Below are 27,482 nucleotides of genomic sequence, written 5' to 3' on the forward strand. Positions count from 1 at the left end.
TCTCTTTCATCTTTGTATCATGTGCAAGTTTTGACAAGCATGCATTCTATGCCTTTAAGTCATTTATAAAAAATAAGGAATGGAACCGACCAAGGGCTATGTATTTATACTACATGAGAGAGCTGTATGCTGTTGTAATCTTCAACAATTTTGGATACAGTTGCTCAGCTGGCATTTAATCTATCAGATTGTGCTTTCATCCAGCCCACTTCTTGCCATTAGTTCTCACCAGAATAGAATGAGAAGCTTTCTCGGATACCTTGATGAAGTTCTTATCATAGTACCCAGCACACAGTAGGTGCTTAATAAATGTTTATTGGTCGATTGAGTGAAGAGACACTATAGCTAAAAAATTTCCCAGTGTATCAGTTCAATGTGCCTTATTGAAAACCAAAATGAATTTGGTCTGGCATTGCTTGTTTATAATCTCATGATACCCTTTAGGAATCATGAAAAGAAACCACACTGCAAGAGCAGGATAATATTTATAGAAAAAAGATGAGTTTTTGCAGCAAATTGGCATGGGGTCGTTGAAAAAGTACTTCATAATTTCCTAAATCCAGTCCAGCACACTCTGTTCCTCCTCTTCAGTCAAAGGAAGATATTCTATGGAGAGTTTAGATGGAAGATTGATCCCATATAGATGGTGAGATTCTTCAGATGCTCCCATTTTTAAAAACTTGTACTGCTTCATATTACTTTATCTTTATATGTACATGTCCCATCTTTCTACCTAGGCTATAAGCCCCTTGAGGACAGGGACAAATGTCATGGCTGATTGTATATGTCTCCAACGCCCATCATACTCAACAAATGATGCTTGATGATCAGTTTTCTCATCTTAAAAGGAGGGGGTTAAACCAGAAGGCCTTCCAGGTGCCTTCCAGTTCTGAATCTATGATCCCTATAATCATTATTTTCTTTTCTAAAAGTTCACAGGAAATCACTCCATTTGTTTAATAATCCATTGTAGAATATTTCCAGACTAATTGAGTTATAGTTTCTAGAATCTTCTCCCCATCACCCTCCCTTTTGGAAAACGTTCTATTACCTCCCTGGTTTTCCACAGAGTCTAAACTTGAAAATTAATATTTGTAAACTGCTTAACAGAATGTCTGGCAAGTAGTAGGCACTATATAAATTGCTATTTCTTCTTCCTCCCCTTTCTAAAAGATTCCTGTGATTGAGGTGTGAGAAGAGATAGGTATCAGTAATATGATCCTATCTGTAAAATTTCTCAGTACCCTTGGATGTAACTTACCTGTGCTTCAATATTTCAAGTCATTGAAAGTGAATATAACCCTCCTACTCTCAAAAATCATAGTCTTTAGGTCTCTTATAGCAATGTTTGACCCTTTCCAATTTAATCATCATTGTCCATGATGAAGGCAAATACAGAAATTAAGTAGATCTACCATTGCTGTCATCTGATATCATACCATTTGCACCAAGCAGTGGGTTATCATTTTCTGAACATAACTAAAAAACAAAAATAAAAAAAAAAACCCTTCCTTCTGTAGTCTGCAGCATTTTTTAAAAGCCTCTTGCTATTTCTAGACTTTAGTTGTCCTGACAGCATAGAGAGGCAGCATAATGTAGTGGAAAGAAGGTTGGATTCGGACCCAGAGGACCTGAATTTAAATCTTAGATGTGCCTAGGGCAGTTTGGTGGTGCAGTGCTGGGCCTAGAGTCAGGAAGACTCACCTTCCTGAGTTCAAATCTGGTCTCAGACACTTAATAGCTATGTGACCCTATGTAAGTCACTTAACCCTGTTTGCCTCAGTTTCCTCATCTGTAAAGTGACCTGGAGAAGGGAATGGCAAACCACTCCAGAATCTCTGCCAAGAAAACCTTAAATGGGGTCACAGAGACTCAGACAGGACAGAAAAATGACCAAACAACAACAATCTGCCACTTACCCTCTGTTTGAGCTTAAGGAAATCATCTAATCTTTCTAGGCTTCGGATTTCTCTGTAAAATGAAGGAGTCAGACAAGTTGACCTCTAAGATCCCTTCCAACTCTTTATTTATGATCATATCCTATGAGCGTTATTTCAATTTATACCACTTAACTTGCATGTATCTTCTTAAAAAAAAGATCTAGGCTTATCAAAGAGTTGCCTGGTTTTAGATATCTCCCTCTGTTCTTCATTGGATCCATTTGTGAATGTGCAATCAGATTATTTCAGAGCAATTCTTACTTAAAATCCTAATAATCCCAGCTTGAATAATAAAAGAAAAATGATAAATATAAGAATGAAGTCTATAAACTTTTATATACCTCACAGGTAGTTTTGTCCTCATAGTCCTATTCTGAACTTGCTCATTTATAATTAAGATTATTTGGAAAAGCAAGTGGTGTCCTGGGCTATTTATTATTTCAGCAATAACCACCATCCTCTCTCTCTTCCAAATAAAAATATGGAACTAGACATCCAGTTTAATAATTTTTATTATAACTAATGAGTTGGGTTTAATTCAAGGTACTACATTTCAAGAGAGACTTTACCTAAACATAGTACCTCAGATGTCATGGTCCTTTTCTAGAACAAAGGACAAACAACAACAACAACCTTCAGACCAGGGTGGCAAAGAGTGTAAAAATCATGTCATATAAGAAGCAGTTGCAGGAATTCACAATATTTAGTCCAGAAAAGAAAAAAAAACTTAATTGGGGAACTTAATTGTTGTTGTTCAGTCGTTTTAGTCGTGTCCAACTCTTTATGACTCCATTTGGGGTTTTCTTGGTAAAGATACTGGAGGGGTTTGCCATTTCCTTTTCCAGCTCATTTTACAAATGAGGAAACTGAAGAACTAGCAGAAACTTAATACCTGCTTTCAATTATCTAAAGGCTTGTCATATGGAAGAGGAATTAGACTTGTCCTGTGTAGCTCAAAAGAGCAAAAGTAGGTCTTATATATTTTAATCTAATATATTTTTGTTAGTTTTTATATTTTATATTGTATTTTATGTTATAAATTCATTGTTTTTCTTTCATTTTTCAGAGTGTAGAATAATTTTTAAAGTATTTTACTCACCATTTTATATTATATTAAAAGTTTTCAAACTTCTACAATTGCTTCTATATTGCTTAAGTTTTTTTTTTTATGTAATATATATATAGGAGCCCACATTTACTTATTTTTTCCTGTGAAATAATATAGATCCCTATGATCCTGTATGTATGAACTTTAAAAGTTTTCTTAATTTGCAGCTTGTTTACTAAATTTAGTAGCTATTATTAGTATTAATACCAGTAATAGTAGTCCCTGTTTACCTCCCAGTTAGCAATTTCCAATTCCTTATCAACTCTCAGTTTTGTTATAGTTTTGGATATACAGGTAATAAATGTAATCTTTGCAGAAAATGTTTGGGTATAAATCCCCTCATATTTGCTTCCCCCAATTAGGTAGAAAGATGATATATTTGTGGGTGGGGCAGAGTGTATGTTTTGGTGTAGAATTTTTTTTAATAATTGGTGGAATTTAGCAGTTTAGGGCATGGTTATAGCTATATTGTGATTATCTCTCTGCTTGTTAGCTAAGAACCTAATTAAAACTGTTTTCCTCTTCTGAAAAGGAAATCTCAACCTACTTGTGTTGTTATGCTTTATGTAACTCTTGAGCCTGCATTGCCCTGATAACCGTATAGTTGGAGTGTTTATTTAAAAAAAATAAAGTAAAAGAGGAAAGCAGTCACACACACGGGTAATTAACTTTTTTATTAATAAGCTGTTAGACAATTAAGAAGAGCTTAGTCAGTCTCTCGAGTGTATTATTGTGCTAACTCCTGGGTAAATAGCCTCATTTGTGCGCTTGCTGGTGTTTTTGGCTGTCAGGGTGCCCATTCCGCCACAGTGATCCCGAGCTGTTGAAGCAGAGGCTCCAGTCATCCAAGATCTCTCAAACCGGGATAAACCAGGTAGGTCGGATTCTGTTCCAAGGCCTTGGTAATGAGGCATCAGACTCTTCCTTTCAGTTTCATTTAATATCCTCACCCTAATATTCCATGCAACTTGTCAGGCGGACTGCCAGATTGCCTGTCTTTTAGATGAATTAAGCCAAAGCACTAACTTTTCTAGTTTTAATCCCCCATTGAAAATTCTGGTTCTTCGGTCTGCTGGGTGGCATTTATACCCCCTTTTGGCTTGGTGATGGAACAAACTTTGAAACATGTGCATGCATATGTGCACATGTTCATGCAAGTCCACATTGGCACTTGTATTTGTTTCTTCAGTTTTTCATTCCGAGAAGTGGTGCCACTTAAAAAAAAATTTTTTTTGAATAGTCTATTAATGCTTGCTAATGAAGCTGAAAATTAATGACAACATTTTTCATCTTGGGAAAAATTTTTTTTTAATGTCGTCGGTGTTGCAGAACCCAGGATAATGTGGGGCGTGCTGACTGACTATTTTGATAAGCATCACTTGTCATGTCACACTATTTAATCTAAAATTCTGTTAATAGATCATTAGACCTAACACTTTGTTTTACAGACAGTTGCAGGGAAAAGAATGCCTAGAAATGTGAAAGTCAGTGTTGTGAATATCTTCCAGTACTTTTAAATAAAATAAAGCTGCTTTGTCAGAAAAATAATCCTGAATATACTAACGTGGTATACTGTCTTCTATGCTGTTGTATTGGCTGGGGTGTCAAGGGAGCTAGATAACATTCTAACCTGGAATAAAACAAGGTGAATGTCACAGCTGGAGTCCAAAAACCATCATGCATCTTTATAGGATTGGATTTATTTTAGAATTCTAATCACCAAAGAAGACCCTTTGCCTTTTACAATGAAAACTCAGATTTGGTTTCATCCGTGGTTGATCGTTCCTCTTTCCCTATTTAGCCTCTTGTTTAAGATGTTGCTTACATTCCTACTGAGCTGATTGGTGTTGATGCTTAATATATATACCAATCACCCCCATTTAAGTGCTTAATAAATACTTGTTAATTAATAACTACCTAAATAGTAATACAGATTTCACTTACTCTTCCTTCCTTTCTTTACTCTGTGTTTCTAGCAAATATCTTTAGCTATCAAATATAAGTTCCTTGAGGGTAGGGACTATTTAATTTTTGATCTTGTGTCCCCAGAACATAATACTGTACTTGTAACATGCATAGTAGAGGCTTGATTTATTGATTGATTGAAATTTTTTACATGTTTGAGGTGGGTTAACAACTCATTCACCATACCTCTTTTGTTGTTGTTGAGTCGTTTTAGTCGTGCCTGACTCTTCATGACCCCATTTGGGCTTTTCTTGGCAAAGATACTGGAGTGATTTGCCATTTCCTTCTCCAGCTCATTTTACAGATGAGAAAACCAATGCATACAAGGTTAAATTACTTGCCCAGGGTCATACAGCTAGGAAGTATCTAAGGCTGGATTTGAACTCAGAAAGAGAAGTCTTCCAGATTCTAAACCCAGTGCTCTATCTGCTGGGCTACCTTCCTGCCCTGATCGTACCTGTAGGCCTAGATTTTAATTGTATTTCTAAAATGACCCTGGACGTGTAGTTCATGGGTAATCAGCAATTAATAATACTTTTGCTTTTGTTGAGTACCTTTAGTGAATAGCTCCCTGCAGGATGAAATATGGTAGCTGCTGTAGTCTGTTCTAAAGGGGAGTATGTTGGTGAATGAACGGTCCATGTACAAGCATTTTGACAAGTGTGCATTTAGATCTTTCCATTATGAGTGCTTTTAAATATTTTATTGTTTAAAAGTCATAAAAAATTCCCTACTGAAATGCTTCCAAGGTAAAACTCTGTAACCATTTATTGATATTTTATGGTCAGAACCTCTTGGTGAAGATTTCTTTATCTTTTTGAAATAGCTGGAAATATGTCAAATAATCAGAATTCTGGTACTGGAATGTATGTTGAGACAGGCAAGGCAGTGGAAGTTGGATTTGATCCACATTGTATCATGCTGGCCATGACCACATTTGCCCCTTTTATTTTCACCTTTGCTTCCCTTGATGGTGATAACTTTTATATCCCTTTTAATAATTTATAGGGTGTTACTTTTTGGTGAGACTTCAAAGGCAACAACACCAGAAAGAGCTAGGGTTTCCTTTCCATTTGCCCACTTAAAGGTCACTCTGATTATTTCCTGGAGCCAAAATGTAGGTAGAGAACATGGCTAAAGAAAATGTGGTATTTGCTTTGTGTCTTATGTTCCAGTAGAAAGTTTCATGGTGAGTGTGAACAGGCTATTATCCTTCATTTATTTATTTATTTTTAAGGCAATTGGGGTTAAGTGACTTGGCCAGGGTCACACAGCTAGTAAGTGTCAAGTGTTTGATCTGAGGCCGGATTTGAACTCAGGTCCTCCTGACTTCAGGGCCAGTGCTGTATCCACTGAGCCACCTAGCTGCCCCTGAACAGGCTATTATAATAGGATATATGTGAATAGGAATTATAAAGGAAAAGCATAGTATAGGATGATATCAAAGAAATGTATGAACAAAAAAGGAAGATGGACTGATCATGTGAAGAGAGCATTGGATGGATTACCTGGGCAATATGTTCATACTCTCTCATTATCAAAAGTTGTGAAAGACCCCTACTACCTTGATGAACTTATGGAAGGACATAGACAACAGTTGCACAGGATAGGCAGGAATAGGTAAATTATGATCTTCATCATTCTCGGAAGGACTACCCCGATCCATTAAATCACAGGCCCATTTGAGTATCTGAAGAGTATTGTAGTTATCTCTTAACTCCACAATTAGATTGTAAGTTCCAAGAATTCATAGTCTACTTTAAAAAAAGATTTTAAAAAAGCTTTTCTCTTCTATCCAGTGGCTAACCAAGCCTACATGTGTGATGAGTACTTAGCAAATATTAATTGAATAAATTAATTAGCAATATGTGCAAAGGCATTTAGGATTATATACCACACATACATTTTAGATACTACATTTATATCTTGGGAAAATTTGTAGCTTGGGAAAATGGGAGCTTGAGTAGATAATTATATGACCTCTGAGATTCCTTTCAATTCTGTTGCCCATCTTTTGAGGGTCAAAGATGTGGAGGTGAGGAATATAGGAACTAATGGCCAGGCATGATTCCAAGAGGCAATCTGGGATTTCCTTCCCATTTCTTTCTGGGTAGCCCTGGCTGCTTAAACTTTTGGGGAAGGCAGTCAAGAGCTCATGGGATGGGTCTTTGGTCAGCTCAGTGCTATTCCAGAGCCAGGACCTAGAGTTAGCCAAAGAGGAGATCTGGATGATAATGCCATGTCCTGTGTATTCTGCCTAGAGATACTTTTCTGACTGAGCCCCTGAATTCAGTCCTGCATTATCAAGGTTGCCTTTTTGTAGGCAATCAACACCTATTTTGTGCCATCCATTGTGCTAGGTCCTGGGGGACATTAAGGCACAAATCTAGCATTCCCTGCCTTCAAAGAGCTTACATTCTGCATGAAGAAACATGCTTTAGAATTATAAAGAAAAAGTTTGGACCCATAATGGCATCAGAAGATTATGACCAACAAATAAATAGCTCACATTAATATTGGAATATTTGCATAATGCATTACAGTATTATTTTACACTATAATACCATGCCTTAAAAAGTGCTTTTCTCAAAACTCTTAGAAAGTTGGTATTTTAAATATTATTATCTGCATTTTGCAGATGTGGAAATTGAATCTCAGAAAGTCTAAGGGGCTTGCCCAGCTTCACAGAACTAAAAGTGGCAGAGCCAGGATTTTAACTGTATCAGTGACATTGCTTTTTTCCATGATAACACACTGCCTTTTTAAAAACAGACAATATGAAAGTTTCAATGCCTTTTGTTGTTGATGTACACAGTGTTACAGAATGTCAAAGACAGACCATCAGTGACCAGCCAGCATAACCCATACTTGAACTGGAACTTCCTTCAATAGTATCCCTGATGAATGGTCACTCAGCCTTATCTTAGAGATATCTAATGACGGGGAGCCCATTACCTTCTGCAGTAGCGCATTCCACTTGTTTTTCCTTATGTCAAGCCTGAATTTATCTTTTCTCCATTGGTTCTGTTTTGTCTTTTTATACAAGTAGAATAAAACTTTTCTTTTTCCTTTGGGAAGAGATATTAATAACCCTTCAGGTTATTACAAGGGATAGTTTGCTAGGCAGGGGAGTAGGAAGAGATATATTCAGAAATGAAGGCGGTTTAAAAACAAAATATCAATAAAAATAAGATTACTAAAAAAAGAAAAAGACTTATCTGTAGCCCCTCATAGATTTTAAAACAGTTATAATATCTTTTCTTTATCTGCTCCTTTCCAAACTAAAAATCTCCATAGTCCCTTCATGTTCTTCAATCCCCTCACTGTTCTGGTCTCCTCATCATCTTATGAAGAAGTGTCTGGGTTGTTTTTCAAATCATACCTTCGTAATAGTACCTTCAGCACGTCTCCTGGTGAATATATGTGTGTGTGTGTGTGTGTGTGTGTGTGTGTGTGTGTGTGTGTGTGTGCATATACATTAAATATATATATATATATATTCGCTCTGCTTCTTCATTCCCAGATTTCTTCCAGCACCTGTATTTTTCCTTTGATGTATTTCTCCATGTCTGCTCTCTCACCTCTTTTCTCAATCTTTGTTGCTTATTTTCTTTAGGACCATGAAACCAGCTACTCAATGCCTTATAAACCTAATACGCTGGTTTTTTAATTTTTTTTATCATCTTTAAAATTTCAATTCAAACAAACATTTATTTACTATGTGCTTATGTGTGTTGTATGCAATTAAATTCTAATCAAATCCAGTGAGGTATAAAGTAAGACAACTTGCTTATTAAAATGGCAGAGATGATTGTGTTGGTGCTGGTGATACAGAGACAAAAATGAAACAGTGTCTTTCCTAAGAAAGCTCTCATTCTCCTGGAAAATAAATGAATAAAAATGTTTAAGACTCAGGAAGAAAATGTTTCAGTGTATCCAGCACTCATACAGTATGCTTTTCAATGTCATCTTACTATAGTTTGATTCATTTTCTGTGGGATTTTTCTATTGAAATAACAATCATTTTGGTACTCTTTTAAAAATTTGATCAGCTAACCATATCCATCAGGATATGATTATCTACCATATCTACTTGCCTACTTCAGGCTTTTTGAAGATTAGGACCCTTTGTTTGTATTTTAACCATTTCCCCTTATCATTTCCTTTAAATGTATGTCTGTGTCTAGGGTAGAAATATTGGTAATTAGAGATGTAGATATTAGCAATAAAAAATCTTACAGAAATAATCATCTAAAAGTTGTTGTTTTTACACTTTAGCTGAATGAGATTTTTCTTACAGGTTTTTAAATTTATCTACATTATATTTTATCCTCACACTTGTCAAGAGAGCTTATATATGAAATTTTCACATTGAAATTCCTCAGCTGGCAGCCCTAACAGCTTCGCTGTGTGCCCTGCCATTTTAATAGCTAAGTTGTCTCACTCTGTACCTCCCTGGGTTTGATTAGAATTTAATCACATATAACACATCTAAACCCTGACTGAGTTTGATCAATAAACAACAATAATTGCCATCCACAGACAAGTGCAAGGGGCTGGTTGTGCTTTGTAATATGTGCTGTAATGAAATTAGCATCTCTTGTTGTGAGCCATGCCCTGATTCTGGGCCTTGGAGTAGCTTAGCATACTTATTTCCTAGGGTAATAGCAAGAGTGCTTGAACTACTGTTAAAGTCCTAACAAGTTGAAGCCTTAGTAAATGGTGTTATACCTGTAGGACATTTTCAGGCTATTCATTTTGTTATTGTTCAGTGAGGGGAAATTCTTCATTGATCCTTCAAGTAAAAGCCATTTAATAGAGGGTATTTTTCATATATTTAGGTTTAGTTACATGCATAATGTAACGTAGTGTTAAAGCATGATAGGACACCATGGCCAATGATAGATGATCATAGTATCCAATCCCACTTTCATGTTCAAAATGTGAATATGTATGGTTAATTGAGATTCAGCTGTCCTGGTTTCTTATTTAAGCTCTACCTTTCATTTAGACAAGTTACTTAAATTCTCTACCTCCATATTACTAACTCTAAAGTGAGGATAAAGATACTCCTTAACACCTTTCTCAGCAGATTAGAAAGATCACAGATGGGGAAGGAAGAGTAAGGGAAGGAGGGAAGCATGTGTTAAGTACCTGCAATGTGTCAGGTACTGTGCTAAGCATTTTTTACAAACATTGTCTCATTTGATCCTCATTGTCTCATTTGATCCTCACAACAGCCCTGCTATTATTATCTGCATATTACAGTTGAGCAAACTGAGGCAGTCAGAAGTTAAGTAACCTGCTCATTCATTCATTCAAGGAACATTTAAGGGCTTCCTATATGCCAGGGAGTAATAGTAAGTAAACAGTAATAGTAAGCATCTGAACTTTTATTTGAACTTGGGTCTTCCTGTCTCCAGGCCCAATGTTCTATCTACTCCACCATAGCATGGTGCCTTGTCACATAATAGTCTTTCAATAGATTGTTAGAATGAATGAATGAATAAATGAATAAATTGAGTTTGTATAGCGTATTATAATTTATCTTTATATAATGATTTACAATAACACATTTTGAATTGCTATGGTGTACAATTTAAGTGTAAATTGCTTATTTAGGAAACTTTAATTTTTAGCTGTTTTCCAGTAACTCTTTATTTTCTTGTTATTCCTTTATTATATATGATTTCCTGAAAAAAATAGCACTTTAAGCTTAGTAAAGCTATTTACATTACATTATGTTGGGTGAACCTCATAAAAATCACACGACATAGATAGTGCTGATAACTATTTCTTCTGTTTTAGAGATGAAAACACTGAAATGCAGAGATTAAGTGATTTGCTTCTGGTCACATTCCTAGGAAGTGTGAAAGGTTATATTGGAACTCCAGTCTTCCTGCATTTTGATTCATCTCTCTACCCATAGCACCACACTGCCTTTTAGATAAGAGCCCTGGGACATGAACTGTGCCCATAAAATCTTGACAGTATCCAAAGTTATATAAAAGAACCTGTGAGTCTACACTTAGTTATTCCCATTTCTTTTAATCCATGTAGTCATTTCTGGTAATATTCTTCACTGTTACTTCTAGCTGACCATTTTCCTTTTGTGGTAAAAGTCTCTTGCAGTGAACCAGTTAAAAGGCTTTTAAAGTTTGTTTTTCAGATTTTTCTTGATATTGCTGTGTTTTGTTGCAAGGGATACAGCCTCTTAAAAGTAGTTTTTGAAAGAATGGGTGAGACAGGGTATATGTCAAGCTCCCTGTAGCCTGGTACTGTCTCTCTTTTGAATTTGTAGCTACAGTGCCTTATAACTAGTAGGTCTTCAACAAATAAATTTGTTGCACCACCATTTTCTAAAAATTTCTTTTCTTTCCCCTTACATTTTTCTAAAGGAAGAAAGGAAATTGCATATTTAAAAAAAAAAAGAAACTTTGACTTTCTGTCCCTTTTAATGATTTTTTTTTTTTAAAAAGTGAAACCAGATCCAATAGATACTTTCAAGAAATTATAACAGTGACATCATAGCCAGAAACTGAAAAATTGTCCACCTTTTCCACTTCTTGGGAGGCTGGTTAAAACACTATTGTTCAGTGTCGTAAAATCCTCAGGCAGTTATTGTCCACATTAAATCTGAAACTGGTAAATGCTTTTTAATGATGAAATCTTTCAAAATGGACAGTTTAAAAGACTTAAAAGTAACACTATGTCAAGGAGACTTTATGGCAAAGATAAATCTAAGTGACATCTTACCGAATGTTCATATAAATCCCATCTACCCCCCATTGCTATGATTTTCTTTGGTGGGTCATCCTTATCAAAGAGAGATGGGATTCACTCTTTCCATTACCTCATGACCAGCACCTGTTTTTAAGAAAAGCTCCTGTTTCATCCTAGAGAGCATTTTCTCTGATCCCTAGGAATAGGAATAGTCAATTTGTTTGCTGCATTCAATTTCCCTTTCTTTAGTGTTGTAGTTGAAAATATGTACATTGTTCTTGATGAATCTTAAGAAGGTATTAAGGAAGAACTCAGAAGGTTAGTATTAGACCCAGCCTCAAGAGGCCTGGCTTGTTTTTTTGGCATTGTCGCAAAGTCTTTGCCTGTCATTGAACAACTGATAGAATTTCTCTGGGACTCTTTTCCCTTCTTGGTAAAATGAAGATAAATAATGATTTAAAGATTAATGAGGCAATGTTGATAAAGCAGGTTGGAAGAAAAATAGCTGCATAAATCAAATAGTATATGCCATAGCTAACCCCAACTATGAATGAGAATTTACTTAAGATTTAAAAAAAAAAACAACTTTAAAATAATCTGACATTTTCCTATGGAAAGATCATTAATAATAGTACTCGTTGCTTACCTTTACATGATATAAAAAAATTAAAATATTCATCCTGCATAACAGCAGGATGTGAGAGGAAAAGTTTATTATGCTTAGGGATATTGCAGGGGAAAGTATGGACCTAATAATTATAAAGGGAGGACATCTGTTATTATGGAATGATCAATGGTTATAGAAGCAGCTGAACTGGGTTCAAATACCAACTGTGCTACTGACGACCTGTGAATCTTTGGAGGATCCACTCATCCTTTCTGGACTCCAGTTTCCTTATCTGTTAAATTAGAGTCTTGAACCAGATGATTTCCATGGTACCATCCAGCTCTAAATATATGATGTCTCAATCTAGCCATATTTGAAACCAGAGATTAAAGTGAATTTTCTGAGTTCAGTTTCAGTACTGCTCCAGGGTTGTACCACCTCTTAGTATCAATTATATAGACAAGAAACTGAGGTATGGAGAAAATTAAATGATTAATCTTTTTTTTAATCAAGAAAATAATAAATGCTTATGCATCATATAAGGATGACTTCAATGCAAAGGTGAAATAGGTGAGGATGGTGAAAATGTGTTTGAAAATATAACTTGGGAAAAACAAATGAAAGAGGCCAGAAACTTATAGACTTTATAGAAGCCTGATCCCTGTACATCATATAATTTTCTTCAAGAAAAAACTAGAAATGCACTGGCCATGATTATATTTTAACAGAAAATATATATTACTTGTGGAAGTAATTTAATAATCAGCTGTCTGCCTACTGTCAGACTTGTTAGAACAAAATTCAAAATTCATACAAAGCTAGAAGAAAAAATAAAAATGAGGATGGTTTGATGTGCAATTAAAACAACTACAGCCTAACCTATTTAAATACATCACTGATCTTGAAAAATGGGATATGGACAAAAGAAAAGTCATTGATGCTGGTTACAGTGATTTTACATAGATGTTTAACCAATGCAAATAAGTTGCTGTTATGAGCTGACCAAAAGAGCACCTATTGAGCAAACATTTGTTACTAGACTAATGGAAAGGTAGGAAGGCAAAGAGCCATACTGGTTTAGAATATAAACTTATTTGTAAAACATTACAGTGGATGATGAAAGATTATAAATAGTATTGTCTAGTGAAAGAAGGAAAAGCAGCGAACAATAAAACCAGCTTTAAAAATTCTTGACTAGAAATCCAACTAAGTAAAGTCATGCTGAGGGTATTTTAGGATGATACCAGAAGAAGAAAAACAAAAAAAAAGCAGAAAAAAGCTGCAAAGATTTAAATTTTTAAGATTTTACTGATAACTTTTATTTTTACATCATCTTACTATCTCATTATCTCTCTCCCCCACACAGAGAGCCATTCTATTATAATAAGTAAAAAGGGAAAGATATAGTAGAGTGGTGAGAAAGCAGTTTAGCAAAACTAATCAATACATCAACTAAGTTCAATATTATATCCAGTGTTTTACACCCCTAGTCCCTCACCTCTGCAAAGAAGGAAGACAAATACATTCTTACATCTATTTGGGAGCCTTAGGCTTGGTCATTTTAATTACATGGTATTCAGTTTTTGTTATTTTCATTTACTTTGTTCTAATCATTGTTTAAATTGTTTTTCTTATCTACTTACTTTGTATCAGTTCATAAAAATCTTCTCCTGCTTCTTTATTATTTATATTCATTCTTATAGAACAGTAATATTACATTAAATTTTATTATCATAATTTGTTTAGCCATTCCCAAGTAGATGACTGTCTACTTTTTTCTTTTCAGTTGTCTACAGTGATTTTTTTTTCCTAACCATCTGCTCACTTTTAAGGACAGTTGAGTTACTGCACTTGTAAATTCCTTGAAGGCAGGGACTCTTACTCCTTCTTTGTATCCCCTGATGCACGGGGCCTGGCACATAGTAAGTGCTTAATAAATGCTTTTTGACTGTATGACAGCATCACTTCTATATATGAGTGTAGAGGAGGTAGAAATGGCACTAAGAGAACATAGAAGGGAAAATTTGCAGGATTAGGTCAGATATTCATACATAGAGGAGGCTTGTATCAAAGTCAATACAAATGTAAAGGAATTGAGGGATCAGTTTTTTTTGTTGTTGTTTTGTTTTGTTTTGTTTTCAAGGTTTATTAGGACATTGATCAGGGGTGGTTGAGATTTAAAGAATCTGCCATATTGGCCAGACTCTTAAGGAATCTAAGCATTTGTATTGCTAATGCAAGTGGACCAGATCTTAAGAATTTGAGCACCTTAATGGAGTCCAGATGTACTTTATATATAGAAAGATCTGTATATAAAGAGGAATCTAGGAGTGGCCAGGTAGTCTGAGGTGACTGGAGGAGAGGGTCTAAGGAGGATCTGGATGGGAGTGGCCAGTAAACTGGGGTGACTGTGCCAGGGACCTGCACCACATGGACAAGGAAGAATGGAGCCTAGATAGGATTAAGGGCGGGAAGTGGCTGGGAGCCATAAGAAGGTAAGACAATGGAGACCTAAACTCGGTTAAGGGTAACAGAGAATTGGGAGATTGGGCATAGGCTATAATGAAAGGCCAATTGACAGGATTATAGCCTCAGGCTAAGAGATTTGGCCATGTGGGAAAATCCAGAACTTTTCTTTTTTGGGGTTCGGGTCCCAAAGACATGGTCTTTTCCTTTTAGGGATTCAGAGCCTATCCCCATCATTCCCCCCTCCAACAAATGGGACCCAAATTCTTTTGGGGTAAGGGGCAAAGTTCTCGGCTTCTGAAACTGCTTCCTGCTGGCAAGGGGTGTAGAGCTGTCCCTCACTTGAGGGAGTGAGGGATCAGTTTTCAAAGTGCCTGAAAAAGGTGAAGATAGCAAAGGTGGAGAAAAAAAATCTTTATACCAAAAACAAAAATAACCAAAAGAATAATGACTACTGCCCTATGTGTCTAACTTTTCCATTTATTTATAATTTTAAGAATAACCTGTGCATATACCAAGTAGGTCCTCAATTTTCCATAGTATACCACATACCCATTAACACACAACTGCCAGAAAAATGTAGAGTATACAAGATTCTACTCCACTTATTGTTAATTAATCATTTAAAAAAAGTATGTGGTTCAGTAGAGCAAAATACTGCCTTAATTTTTTTTTCTTTCAACAAGATTTCTAGGAGTAGTAACTAACATTTATATAGTGATTACTGTGTGCTAGGCACTATGCTAAGTGCTTTACAATTATTATCTTACTTGATCTTTAAAACAACCCTGAGACATAGGTGCTATTATTATCTCCAGTTTTAAAATGAGAAAGTTGAGGCAAACAGATTAAGTCATATGCCCTGGGATACACCTAGTAAATGTCTGAGGCCAGATTTGAGTTTGGGTCTTCCTGACTCTAGATCCAGTGATATAATCTATTGTACCACTTAGTTGCCCTCACTATGTGTATCATTTCAGAATTATACAATATTTCTTGAAAGACAAAGATAACCTTATCCAATGACCCCTCTGATTATAGCTGTGTGACCCAGGGCAAGTCATTTAACCAGTGTTTGCCTCAGTTTCCTCATCTGTAGAAACGAGGGTCATAGTAGCTCCTACTTCTCCTAGGATTGCTGTGAGGATCAAAGGTATTTGCTAGTGACACAGAGGAGATCCAACTCCAAATCTACATTGAAGAGGGATTCCCTGTGCATGGTGAAGTCTTCCAGTTGTTCCTGTATACAGATCCCATACCACTGTTTGCATCAAACCTTAGAATACTGTAGATTTTCCTGAATGAAATTTATAATTACTCGAAAGAGAGGGCCCAAACCACCCTGTTCTGAAGAGATATCTATATCTATATCTACATCTATATCTATATCTATATATCTATATATTTATATATAGATATATATAGATATAGATATATATAAATGACTTGATCATAGTCACACAGTAAATGTCTGAGGCCAGATTTGAGCTCAGTAATATGAGTCTTCCTGACTCCAGGCCCAGCAGTCTGTCCACTGAACCACCAAGCTGTCCTCTGGGAAAGTTAGGGGATAGTATACTTGGGATAACCATGATCATATAAGAAACAGAATGCATTAATAAAAAACTTATTTTTAAAAAAAGTATGTATTATGTGAAGATGTAAGATAACTGACCAATCTAATATGTTTTTCAAATTTGGTTGCTGAAAATTTGAAATCAAAGTTTATCATCAATCAGCAAGCATTTATTAAGCCTTCATCAAATGGTAGGCATTGAAGAGTCAAAGAAAAAGGGAAACAGTCCCCATCCTCAAGATTCTTATATTCCTTTTGTTTTATGCTTACATTCTGATTGGGGATGACAACATTGACACAAATAGGTGTTTACAAGATGCATACAGAAGAGATGCAAAGTAACCTTAGAGAGGAAGGCCTTAGTACCTGAGGGGAGTGGAGTGGAGGTTGGAGGGGAGGCCTTCTATAGGAGGTGTCATTTGAGTAGCATTTCTAAGAGGTCCAAGTGAGAAGAGAGGGTATTCCAAGGGGGAGGGGGATAGCCAGTGTAAAGGCATGGAGGCAGAGGATGAGCATCTTTTTTGAGGAGCAACAGGTTGGCCAGTATGGCTAGATCATAGAGTACATGGAGAATAAGTGTTGTTTGTTCTTTCTTCTTAAAGAGGACCAATCAGGAGGGTGATGTCTTGACTTGCAAGTGAATGGGATTTAAGTGAGGCAGGGCTGTGCAAAGTCATCAGCCTTACTCTCTCCTCCACAGTCATCCGAGTCCAGTTGTGACTGAAAAGATAGGAAAGAACTGAATGGTTAAAAACTTTAAATGCCAAACAGAAGAGTTTATTATATTTGATCATAGAAGTAATAGGGAACTATTGGAGTTGTATTGTGAGGACAGTAATATAATCAGACCTGCCCTTTGGGAAAATCACTTTTGGCACCTAGGTAGAGAACAGATTAGAGTGGAGAGATTCTTGAGGCCAAGACCAATTCGGGAGCTACTTTAGTCACCCGAGTGAGAGGTGAAGGCTGAACCAGGGTGATGATTATGTGAATGGAGGGAAAAGAGTTTAGTCAAGAGCTATCTTGAAAATAGAAACAACAAAATTTGGCAATTGACTAGATGTTTAGAGTGAATAAGGGGGCGGGGTCCCCCCAAGTCCTCTGCCTCTTAACCCTAGCAGAGAAGATGGATTTAACTCAACATTCCTCTGAACTGTAAATATACTTATTCTATACGAGGCTGAAAAAGACCAGAAAAGGGGTGGGGATGGTTTCCAAACATGAAGACAACTAAAGACAGAATTCAGACTGACACAAATAGAAATTAGTTTAATTCATTGAGGGATATGTTCTAAATCAGACAACTGGTAAAATGTGTTCTTACCCAGTAAAAATAAAAATAATAATGAATCAGAAAAATTCTTTGCATGTAATTTTTGTTTTTGTTTTAAATAAAATGCCCAACAATATTAGAAGGCACTTTCCTTTAAATGAAGGTCATTGCCAAGTTGTACAGGCTGTTTTGCTGAGTGGGTTAGAAACAGGAACAAGCCATGATACATGAAATTGTTCCAGACCCTGCATCTCTACCACATTTTCTATCACCTTTGAAATAAAGGAAGGTTAGAAGTGGAGTTTAAAAAAAAAAAAAGAGGCTAGGTTCATATTAGGAAGATTGAGCTTGAAAAAAAAAAATCCGTGCTGGCAACCACTTTAAAATGAGACTGAATATGACCTTGAATTAGAAAAAGATTAGCAACATGTCTCATTATCTGGTGCAACATCTCTAGCTGTAAAACATCTCGGCCATTGAAGCCAAAGACCTAATGGGCAGGTGGTTGGGTTCTGCTGCCAAACAATCATCTTAACCTCATTAGTAGTCACTAGAGCAAAATGGGGAGAGGAAGTTGCAGATGGCCAGGAATGAAAAGGAACATTAGGATTTAAGAGGAGGCTGCCACTCCAAGTTTAAACCAGTCATAAAGATTATAAATCTATCTGAAGAAACTGACATTTGCCAAAAATGTATGGATATTTTATACGTGACTAATGGCTATTAGTGACCAAATTAGTAGGTGGTGCTTATGTTGACACTTCTGTTAACTTGGAAAAGTATTCTCCTCCTCCTCATTAGAGACAATTTTAAAATAATGGCAACTTCCAGAAAAAAAGAGGAAATGGATTTATAATTTGTACATTTGCTAAACTTACTACTATTTGGATGGACCTATAACTTCTGACAAAGACTGACTTTTAGTTAGAAAAACAAAAAAGAACCTAAGCTTTCTCATCTCTTATTCTCTCTTTAATACTGATCCATCCTGTAAAGTTCTCTGTTTGGCATTTAAAGACCTTCATTCCCAACCTCTTCCTTCCTTTCCTGCCTTCTTATGATTTACTCCTCTTCACTCACTCTGTGGTCCAGTTCCACTGGCTTATTTGAGCTCTTTGTACACAACACTCCATTTTCTGACTCCTGGAATGCTCACCTGAAGGGCCTCTGAATTTCCCTGCCTTGCCTCAAAACTCAGACACTATGCTAAGCACTTGGGAATATAAAGACAAAATTTTAATGAATTATTTTTCCTATTTATAATCATTTACTTTAACTTATTTTTTGTTGTAAAAATTAATGAGAGTAGGCGGGCCAAATATGCACACAGGAGTACCTACACAGATGGAGTCATGAATCTTTTGAAATATTGTGTGTGTGTGTATGTGTGTGTGTGTGTGTGTGTGTATGTATGTATGTGTGAGTGTAGTACTTTAAAGCTTGCAAACCCCTTTATATAGATTAATTCATTTGAGTTTCACAATAAGCCTTGTGAGTAGGTTCTATGGATATTGTTATCATCCTCATTTTTCAAGGAAGAAAGCTGAGAGCTTTAGTGACTTGGCTATGCTCATATAGCTAATAAATGGCTGAGACTGGATTTAAACCCAGGTCTTACTGAGTCCAAGGCCACAACTAAGTCAGTTATACCATGTTGCCTCTTTATTCCTTCATGGTCATTGACATCCCCAATTGGCAAGGAAAACCTCATGAACTACATTGCTTCCATTGTGTGTACCATTAATACTAGATTTGTTCTCAAATGTTATCTCTTTAAGGAATGAATTCCACATTTATAGTTAAGGTCTTACATCTATTTCTTTGCAATTTTAGTTTTACTTCAGCCAATTTGTATTTGACCTTTTTGGCTTCTCCAGATTTCCAGTTTGCAAGTACAGATAAGGATTTTCACATTTTGATTCCTACTTGTTAATTTATGGTTACCATTGATACTTGCCAGTAGGTATTGACAGATTCATCTCCATGGTACCATTTCATTTGACTTTATGTTTGCAAGAGAAACAGCACTATGAGACTATGAGCTCAGAAGTGTCCGTATTGCTTGGCAAAAGTTTGGCAACTGTGTTTTCCTTCATTATTGTTCATATATCTCTTCATTTCTTCTTAATTGATTTTCTGCTATAAGAATTCAAGAAAATAGACAGGTCACATGTGCAGATAGTGCCCATATTTGGGAAGCTTACTGGTATGGGCCTCCATCTTTATTATATGGGATTTAACTGTCAATGGCATAAAGCATGGAAATTTAATCTGTGGGATGATAACAGAAAAACAATGCATTTAGGCACATTCTTGTCTGGGTCCATTTGATCCATTCTGAAAATGTAATTTATTTGTACATCTGTCAATACCTGTAAGGTTACATCCAATAATGAGCATGGCAGGGATTTAAGAGTGCATTCATTCCACTATTGGACACCAAAAGGTCAGCCTTTTTGAATAGGGGGTAGAAATTAACATTTCCCAAGAATTTATTTTCCCCCTTCCTGAGGTTATCTCTTAATTCCAGCAATTTACCATGTTTGATAAGCAAGCAGAGTATATATTTTGATTATTTGGTAGGGGGAAAAGGTGATATAACTTAAAAAATTTCAACTAGCATTGCACTCTGCTGATAAGAATGGGAGTTTGTGCAGTACTGAAGAGATTACATGAAGCACAATTGGAAAGCAAATTGTATTTACAAAAGATAGGCTGATGTTCCTAATAGGTGTTCAGAATAGACCATTCATGCTCATATTTTGCTGAGCTTTACTAGAAATAACTTCATTTCTAAAAAGGACAAATCTGATTGAAAGTAAAAGCATTCCTTCTCCACAGATACTTGTCTAAAGGGTTTACATTAAATTTTCCTGATGGGTGCACAGCGGTATCGTATGCTGTATCTATATAAACTGGTAATGTGAAAAATAAAAATCTAAATACTATATTTGATTGGTTCATGCTCAAACCACTCAGATTGTTAGATTTATATCTACAATTATGGAAGAGATGTTGCAATATGATGTTCTGACAATAGCTGTCAAAAATATAATACCAGGGTGCATTTTCATCTTGTTTAAGTTATTGAAATTCACAGTTGTTAGGTCAAAAGATCTCTTTCTGTCTCTTGTCATCTAGGGGGGTAATGCTGACCTAAATAGCCCCTCTGTAGTGTTGCCATGTTGTTAGAATTGTCATTGTATATAAATTGCAAAAATTTGTCATGCTGTATGGTTTATTGCATTTTATGCCTGGAGTAATGATATGAGAAAAGGTCATTGATGCTTAGTTGCTGTATTTTGGATTAAATTTTTAATTCTTCTATCTCTCTCCCTTGGTCTCTCTGTCTTTTTCAAGATTTTGGATTACGTAAAAGGCACTCACTACCAGTTGGCCTGCCAGAAGTTCTTTGATCTAACACATAATGTAAGTATGCATTTGAATTTTATGCCCTGTCAATCAGGGAGTCTTTACATATTGTTATAAAGCAGTTCTAAATGATCATATGTTATATTATAACATTTATTGTTATAATATAAATTATTATATAAATTGTTATATATTGTTTTAAGAAATCCTAGAAACTCTCTGGATTTCAGTTAACTGCATCCATCAACAATGGTAGTACTGTGTTGATTTTTATGAGTTAATTAAGCTTTGAGGGGCAGTGTGATATAGTGGATAAAGAACCTGATTCACAGTTAGGAAGACCTAGCTTTAAGTCCTGCCTCTGACATCTTGACAGCATGACTTAAGTAAGTCATCCTATGTCCCAGGGAACTTTCCAAGACCGTAAGTTGTGAGCAAGTATTGATCTTCATTGGTAAAAGGAATTTCCTCATGGAGAGTTTTCATACACCAGGGAAATCACAGGTTTAATTCAACAACTACTACAAATTCTTTCTACTTGTTTGATTTTCACTTTTCTGTGAAGTAATATTTTTGCTCTGGTGATATAACTATTAAACATCTTATTAAGACTAAATATTTCATATGATAAGCATACTAAAAATTCTTTATTCTTTAGTGTTTAGAGTGGTTTTGTGATTTTTAAATTTTTTATAATACTTTTCATAAATTGTATATAAATATATTTTTAAAAGCTTATTAAAATTAGTGCTGAATGTAAAGTAGTAATCAACAACAAAATTTCATTATCTTTATTAGAGCAAAAATCAGTCAATCAATAAACCTTTATCAAGTACCTACAGTGTGCCAGGCACTATGCTAAATCATACCAGGTTCAAACAACAAATGGGTGTTATCGATGTCAATTTAGTTTGGCCATATTCTCCCAAATGATCTCATTCTCTAATTTGTTTATTCAGCTTGAGAGTTATGATTTCATCTATGTTTTAAATTCTTTTTGGACTTTTAAGTAGAACTCCATATGTCTACAAACTAAGGTGTTTTCCTTTTTTCCATGCTTATTTCAACAAAGAAGCATTTTATCTCAAAATTAACTAACAGATAAGGAATGATGATGAAGATGATGACCGAAGTTTAAAAATGTATTTCATAGCTCCCCCAAAAGCTCCCTCTAGTCATCAGAAACAATAGCTTAAGATTCATGTGGAGATGGCCCTTCCTTAAGAATAATGAGGGGATAGGTGGCTTAGGTCCCTGTGTATCTATAGTGAGTTTCGAATCAGTGAAACTTTGGGTTCCCAAAAGGTGGAATAATTTCAGTTAGCCCCAAGTAACAAGTACCAGTAACAGAAATTGTGTGGTTGTTGGGGGTTGGGGTAGGGAATGAAGGTGGAGGTGTCTCTTTTTGCTGTGAACTCAGCTGCCTGAGGATAGATTCACCATTGCAAGTAAAGTCAGAGCATGCTTGGCATGTATGTGAATTTAATAGGTCTTTTGCGATATCATGGTAGATGACATAGAGAAATGTGATACAGCCTTACACCTGAAGTCAAGAAGACCTGAGTTCAAATTTGGCCTCAGTTACCAGCTGTGTGACTCTTGGCAAGGCACTTAACCTCTGTCTGCCTCAGTTTCCTTAACTGTAAAATGGACTAATAGCACCTACCTGCCAGGATTATTGTGAGGATCAAATAAGATAATATTTATAAATCACTTAACATAGTGCTGGGTACATAGTAGGTACATAATAAATGCTTGTTTTCTTCCTTCATAGATAATAATGCAGTCAGTGTTGTGCTGGAAAGAGGTCTCTCTGGTGGTGAACTAAAGGATTTTGATTAGGATCTGTCTTGTGCAAAAATGTTATTAACCCAGTTGAAGACACAGAAGATACACTTGTCAAGTCCATGGATGACACAGAATTAGAACTTGCAGAATCAGAATTCAAGGAAGTTACCTCAGGCTGGAGTGAGGAAGCTTAATTAGGAATAAATAAAAAGTCTGGCACTTAGGTTAAAGAAAACAAAACAAAACAAAAAACTCAAGTTGCTTAAGTGTAGGTTACATGAAATCCTCAACACCTTCCCATTAGAACCACGCACATTCTGGTCCCTGGATCCCTGGGCTTTGATAGATGAACTTCTGCTTATCTTGCCTTCAGGCAGGCCTCTGTATCGCTTCCCAGTCATTTCCAGTCCATGCTGTGGTATGCTTCTCTTTCTCTCTCCCTGTCTGTCTCTCTCACTCTCTCTCTCGACAGGGAGAGAGAGAGTTGTCACCCTCCACCAGGATGTAATCTTTTTCAGGGCAAAGACTATCTTACTTATTTGTATTTGTATTCCCAGGATTTTGCTGTACAAAGATAATCCCTACCCTCAAGGAACTTGATTGTACTGCAAACTCAGCATGAGTTTGTGATGTGATATGGCTGTCCTCCCCCATGCAATATTAGGGTGTGTTAATAGAAGTAGAATACCTTCTTTGAAGGAAGTAGTAGTTCTATTCTACTCTGTGCCATGCAGACTACACCTAGAGTTTATATTTAGTTGTTGGTACCATGTTTTATGAGGACTAATGACAAATTGGAGGTTTTTTTAAGAAGATGATGAATAAAAATACTGATGGATCTGGAAGCCATGTCATATAAAGAATAGGGTATGTAATATAAAGAATTTTTGATCTGGCAAGAGAAAACATAATTGGGTACAAGTCAACTGTCTAAATATTTGAACGATTGTTATTTAGAAGAGAGTATAGGCTATATGTCTCCAGAAGGAAGAACTTAGATAGAGTAAAATTTATGAGAAAAGATTTCAGCTTAACATACGAAAGGACTTCTTAACAATTAATGCTGTCTAAAAATGTCCTACCTCAAAAAAATAGTTCCTGTTTGCTGTTCCAAAATAGACTAGAGAGCAGTCTGACTGGGATAATGTTCAAGGGATACTATCCTACACTGAGTGGAAAATTGTACTTAATAATCTTTAAGGTCCTTTCTAACTGGCATTTCTTGATTTTGTGAACATTTTTTCATGAGACAAATGGATCCTAGATAGCACAGCCCCTTTTTATAGGTACAGTGTAGCAAAATGTGGACTGGTATATAATTTAAGAGCTGGAAGAAACCTTCTTGAATTCAATATCAACATTTTACGGATGAAGAAACTGAGATTTAGAGAAATTTAAGTGACTTACCTAAGATTATTCAACCAGTGTAGAGGCACATCCAAGAAAGGAACTTTTACAATTTATACTTTAGATGTCATTAGAGGCAGTTATTTGCTCTCCCATTGCACAAATTACAACATTTCTATCTTGTAGGGAAACTGGGAGTACAGACCTAAAACACAGCTACTTAGATATAAATCAGTTTGATAAACTCTCCAGCCTGTGGATCACAATAAGTCTGTGTAGGGAAGCCATTAACAAATTTATATAGTGTTGGGAGAATTTGATTCCACTTTCCTAAAAATAGATAATTTTTCTCTTTCTACCAGAATAACAGATTCTGCCTGAACAAGAATATGTTCAGAGACTTAGGCTTCTCATACTAGGGGACTTCAGTACACATATTGATTCTCCCTCCCCTGCCCAACCATGCAGTTCCTCAACCCACTCACTACACATGAGCTCCTCCTCAGCTACACATAAAGATGGTCATATTCTTGATCTTGCTATAACTTATAGATGTACCACCTCGATGTTCAAGAATTCTGAAATCCCCTTATCTGACCATAATCTATTGGTTTTTCACCTTTCCCTGTGCCTTCCCTTACATAACTCTATTCTTCATCCACATTGTGACCTCCAATGCTTTGAATTGACCCCTCAATTCTTTCCTAGGCCATCTCCCCTGCAGTAGCCACTGTCTCCTCCCTGTCTTGACTTCTTGGTGAAACGATTCACCTCTACACTGTACTTCTCTCTTGATTCCTGGCTCTCTTATCATATCTCCCATTATGCCCAGCCAAGCCTCAGTCACCCCTTTGTGCCTTTGTGCCTATATGTGCTGCTGAACAAAGGTGGGGAAAATAACACAACCATTTTGATTGGATCTGCTACTGTGTTACTCCACCTCAACTGGGCACTCACTGCCATTAGGCAATTCTTCTGTACCTCCTTTATGAATTCACTATCTCACTCTCCACAGTAGCTCTTCCAAACCTTTTCATCCCTCTTCAAACCTCCCATGGCTCCTCTTCCTCTCACTCTCTCAGCTGAGAACCTTGCCTCATATTTTACAGAAAAAAATTGAGGCCATTCACTGTGAGCTCCCTTTTCTTTCCTCTTCCTCATCTCGTACCACTCAAATATCTTCTTGCCTTTCTCCTCCTTCATCCCTGTCTCGCTTAATCAAGTGGCCTTAATCCTTACCAAGGCTAACCTCTCTACTTGATTCCATTCCATCCTCTCTCCTCAAACAGATTGCTCCTTCTGTCATCTCCACTCTTTCACTTATTTTCAATCTCTGTCTCTCTGCTGGCTCATTTCTTATTGCCTACAAACATGCCCCTGTCTCCACTATCCTAAAAACAAAAACAAAAACAAACAAACAAACCAAAAAACCACCTTATTTGATTCTTCCATCCCTGTTAAGCATTGCCTTATATTTCTTTTGCCCTTTGTATATAAACTCCTCAAAAAGGTTATCTATGATAGGTGCCTCTACTTTCTCTCCTCTTCCTCTCTTCTTAACCCCTTACCATTTATCTTATTACCTTATCATTTCACTGAAACTGCTCTCTCTCAAGTTATTATCTCTTAGTTCCTAAATCCAATGGCCTTTTCTCAATCTTCCTTCTGTCTCCCTGATACTCTCTTCTCTCTAGGTTTTCAGGACACCACTTTCTCCTGGATTTCCTCCTACCTCTCTGACCATTCTTTCTCTGTCTCCATCACTGGATATTCCTTCAGATCATACCTTCTCACTGTAGGTATCCCACAGAGTTCTGTCCTGTGACCTCTTCTCTTCTCACTGTACACTATCTTACTTGGGGATCTCATCAGTTTCCATGTATTTAATTACCATTTCTAAGCTGATGATTCACACATACACCTTTTCCTGTCCCAATCTCTCTGCTGATCTCCAGTCCAACATTTCTGTCTTTCAGACATCTTGAAATGGATGTCCAGTAAACATCTTAAACTTAATGTGTCCAAAACAGAACTCATTATCTTTTCTCCCAAACTGGTGGGCCTCCTACCTTCCCTATTACTGTAGAGAGCCAACACCATTCCCCAAATTCCTCAAGCTTGCAACCTAGGAATCATCCTGGATTCCTCATTATCTCTCTTCTCCAGTATTCAAGCTGTTGCCAAAGCCTATAAATTTCACCTTTGTAACCTATCTAGAAGATGCCCCTTCCTCTTCTCTGACACAGGTATCATTCTAGTGCAGGTTTTCATCACCTCATGCTTTAATTGTTGCAACAACCTGCTGGTGGGTCTGCCTGCCTTAAACCTCTCCCCATGCCAATCCATTCTCCAGTAAGCCACTAAAGTGATTTTTCTAAAACACAGGTCTAATCATGTCACTCTTCTACTCAGTAAACTCCAGTGGCTTCTTGTTGCTTCCAGGAGCAAATACTATGCCAATCGAAAGCCTTCAGAACCTAGCCCCCTCTTATCTTTCCAGTCTTCTTACTCCTTCAATCCAGAAACATTGGTTTCCTTCCTAGCTATTCTATTTATAAGACACTCCTTTTTTCAGCTCTGGGCATTTTTTTCTGGCTATCTCCCATGCCTGGAATGCTCTCCTTCCTCCACTCAGACTACTAACCTCTCTGGTTTCCTTTAAGTCCAAACTAAAATCCAGCCATATATAACCCCTCTTAATTCCAGTACTTTCCTTCTTTTAATTATTTCCTCTGTGTGTGTGTGTGTGTGTGTGTGTGTACATGTACGTGTACGTGTACACACACATATTTGTTTGCTTGTTGTCTTCTCCATTACATTGTGAGCTCCTTGAAGGCAGAGTCTGTCTTTTGGCTCTTTTTGTATCCCTAGTACTTATTACAATGGCTGGAACATGGTAACCTCTTAATAAATGTTAAATGATTGATTGAACTTGTTGAGTGCCCAGAGGCCATCTAGTCCAACCCCTTATATGTTATAGATCAGGAAACTGAGGCCCAGAAAAACTAAGTAACCTAACAAAGGTCACTTTAATAGTAATCAACTGAATCCCAGTTATCTTACTGTAAACCCTTTCTACTGTAACACGTAGCCTGGGATATAAATTATTTAAAATTGTTGGTAAATTTAATTTAGATTATTCCTTCAATAAATTTTACTTCTAGTCAAATTATTTAAATGAAAATTAAGCTAAAATTTAGAGCATTGGGAGAGAAAGTATAGAATTTAATTAAAATTGAGATGTTCAGAATTAAGTTTTTAGTTTATATAGATAGTAAAACATTTATTAAGTGCCTACTGTGTGCCAGGCACTGTGC

At 36.3% G+C, this 27,482-nt stretch overlaps 1 protein-coding gene across 1 annotated transcript in view; it reads left to right on the forward strand.

Annotated features, from left to right (window-relative positions):
• The window catches only part of PRIM2 (DNA primase subunit 2), a 348,920-nt gene that overhangs the window by 310,952 nt on the left and 10,486 nt on the right, over positions 1-27,482 (forward strand). Inside the window, exons 12-13 of the mRNA XM_027852944.1 lie at positions 3,840-3,922; positions 21,019-21,087. Coding sequence (XP_027708745.1) covers positions 3,840-3,922; positions 21,019-21,087 — 152 coding nt within the window. The remainder of the gene's footprint in view (positions 1-3,839; positions 3,923-21,018; positions 21,088-27,482) is intronic.

This window comes from Vombatus ursinus, unplaced genomic scaffold (assembly GCF_900497805.2).
Source record: "Vombatus ursinus unplaced genomic scaffold, bare-nosed wombat genome assembly UNPS02009835.1, whole genome shotgun sequence".
Classification (NCBI taxonomy): domain Eukaryota; kingdom Metazoa; phylum Chordata; class Mammalia; order Diprotodontia; family Vombatidae; genus Vombatus; species Vombatus ursinus.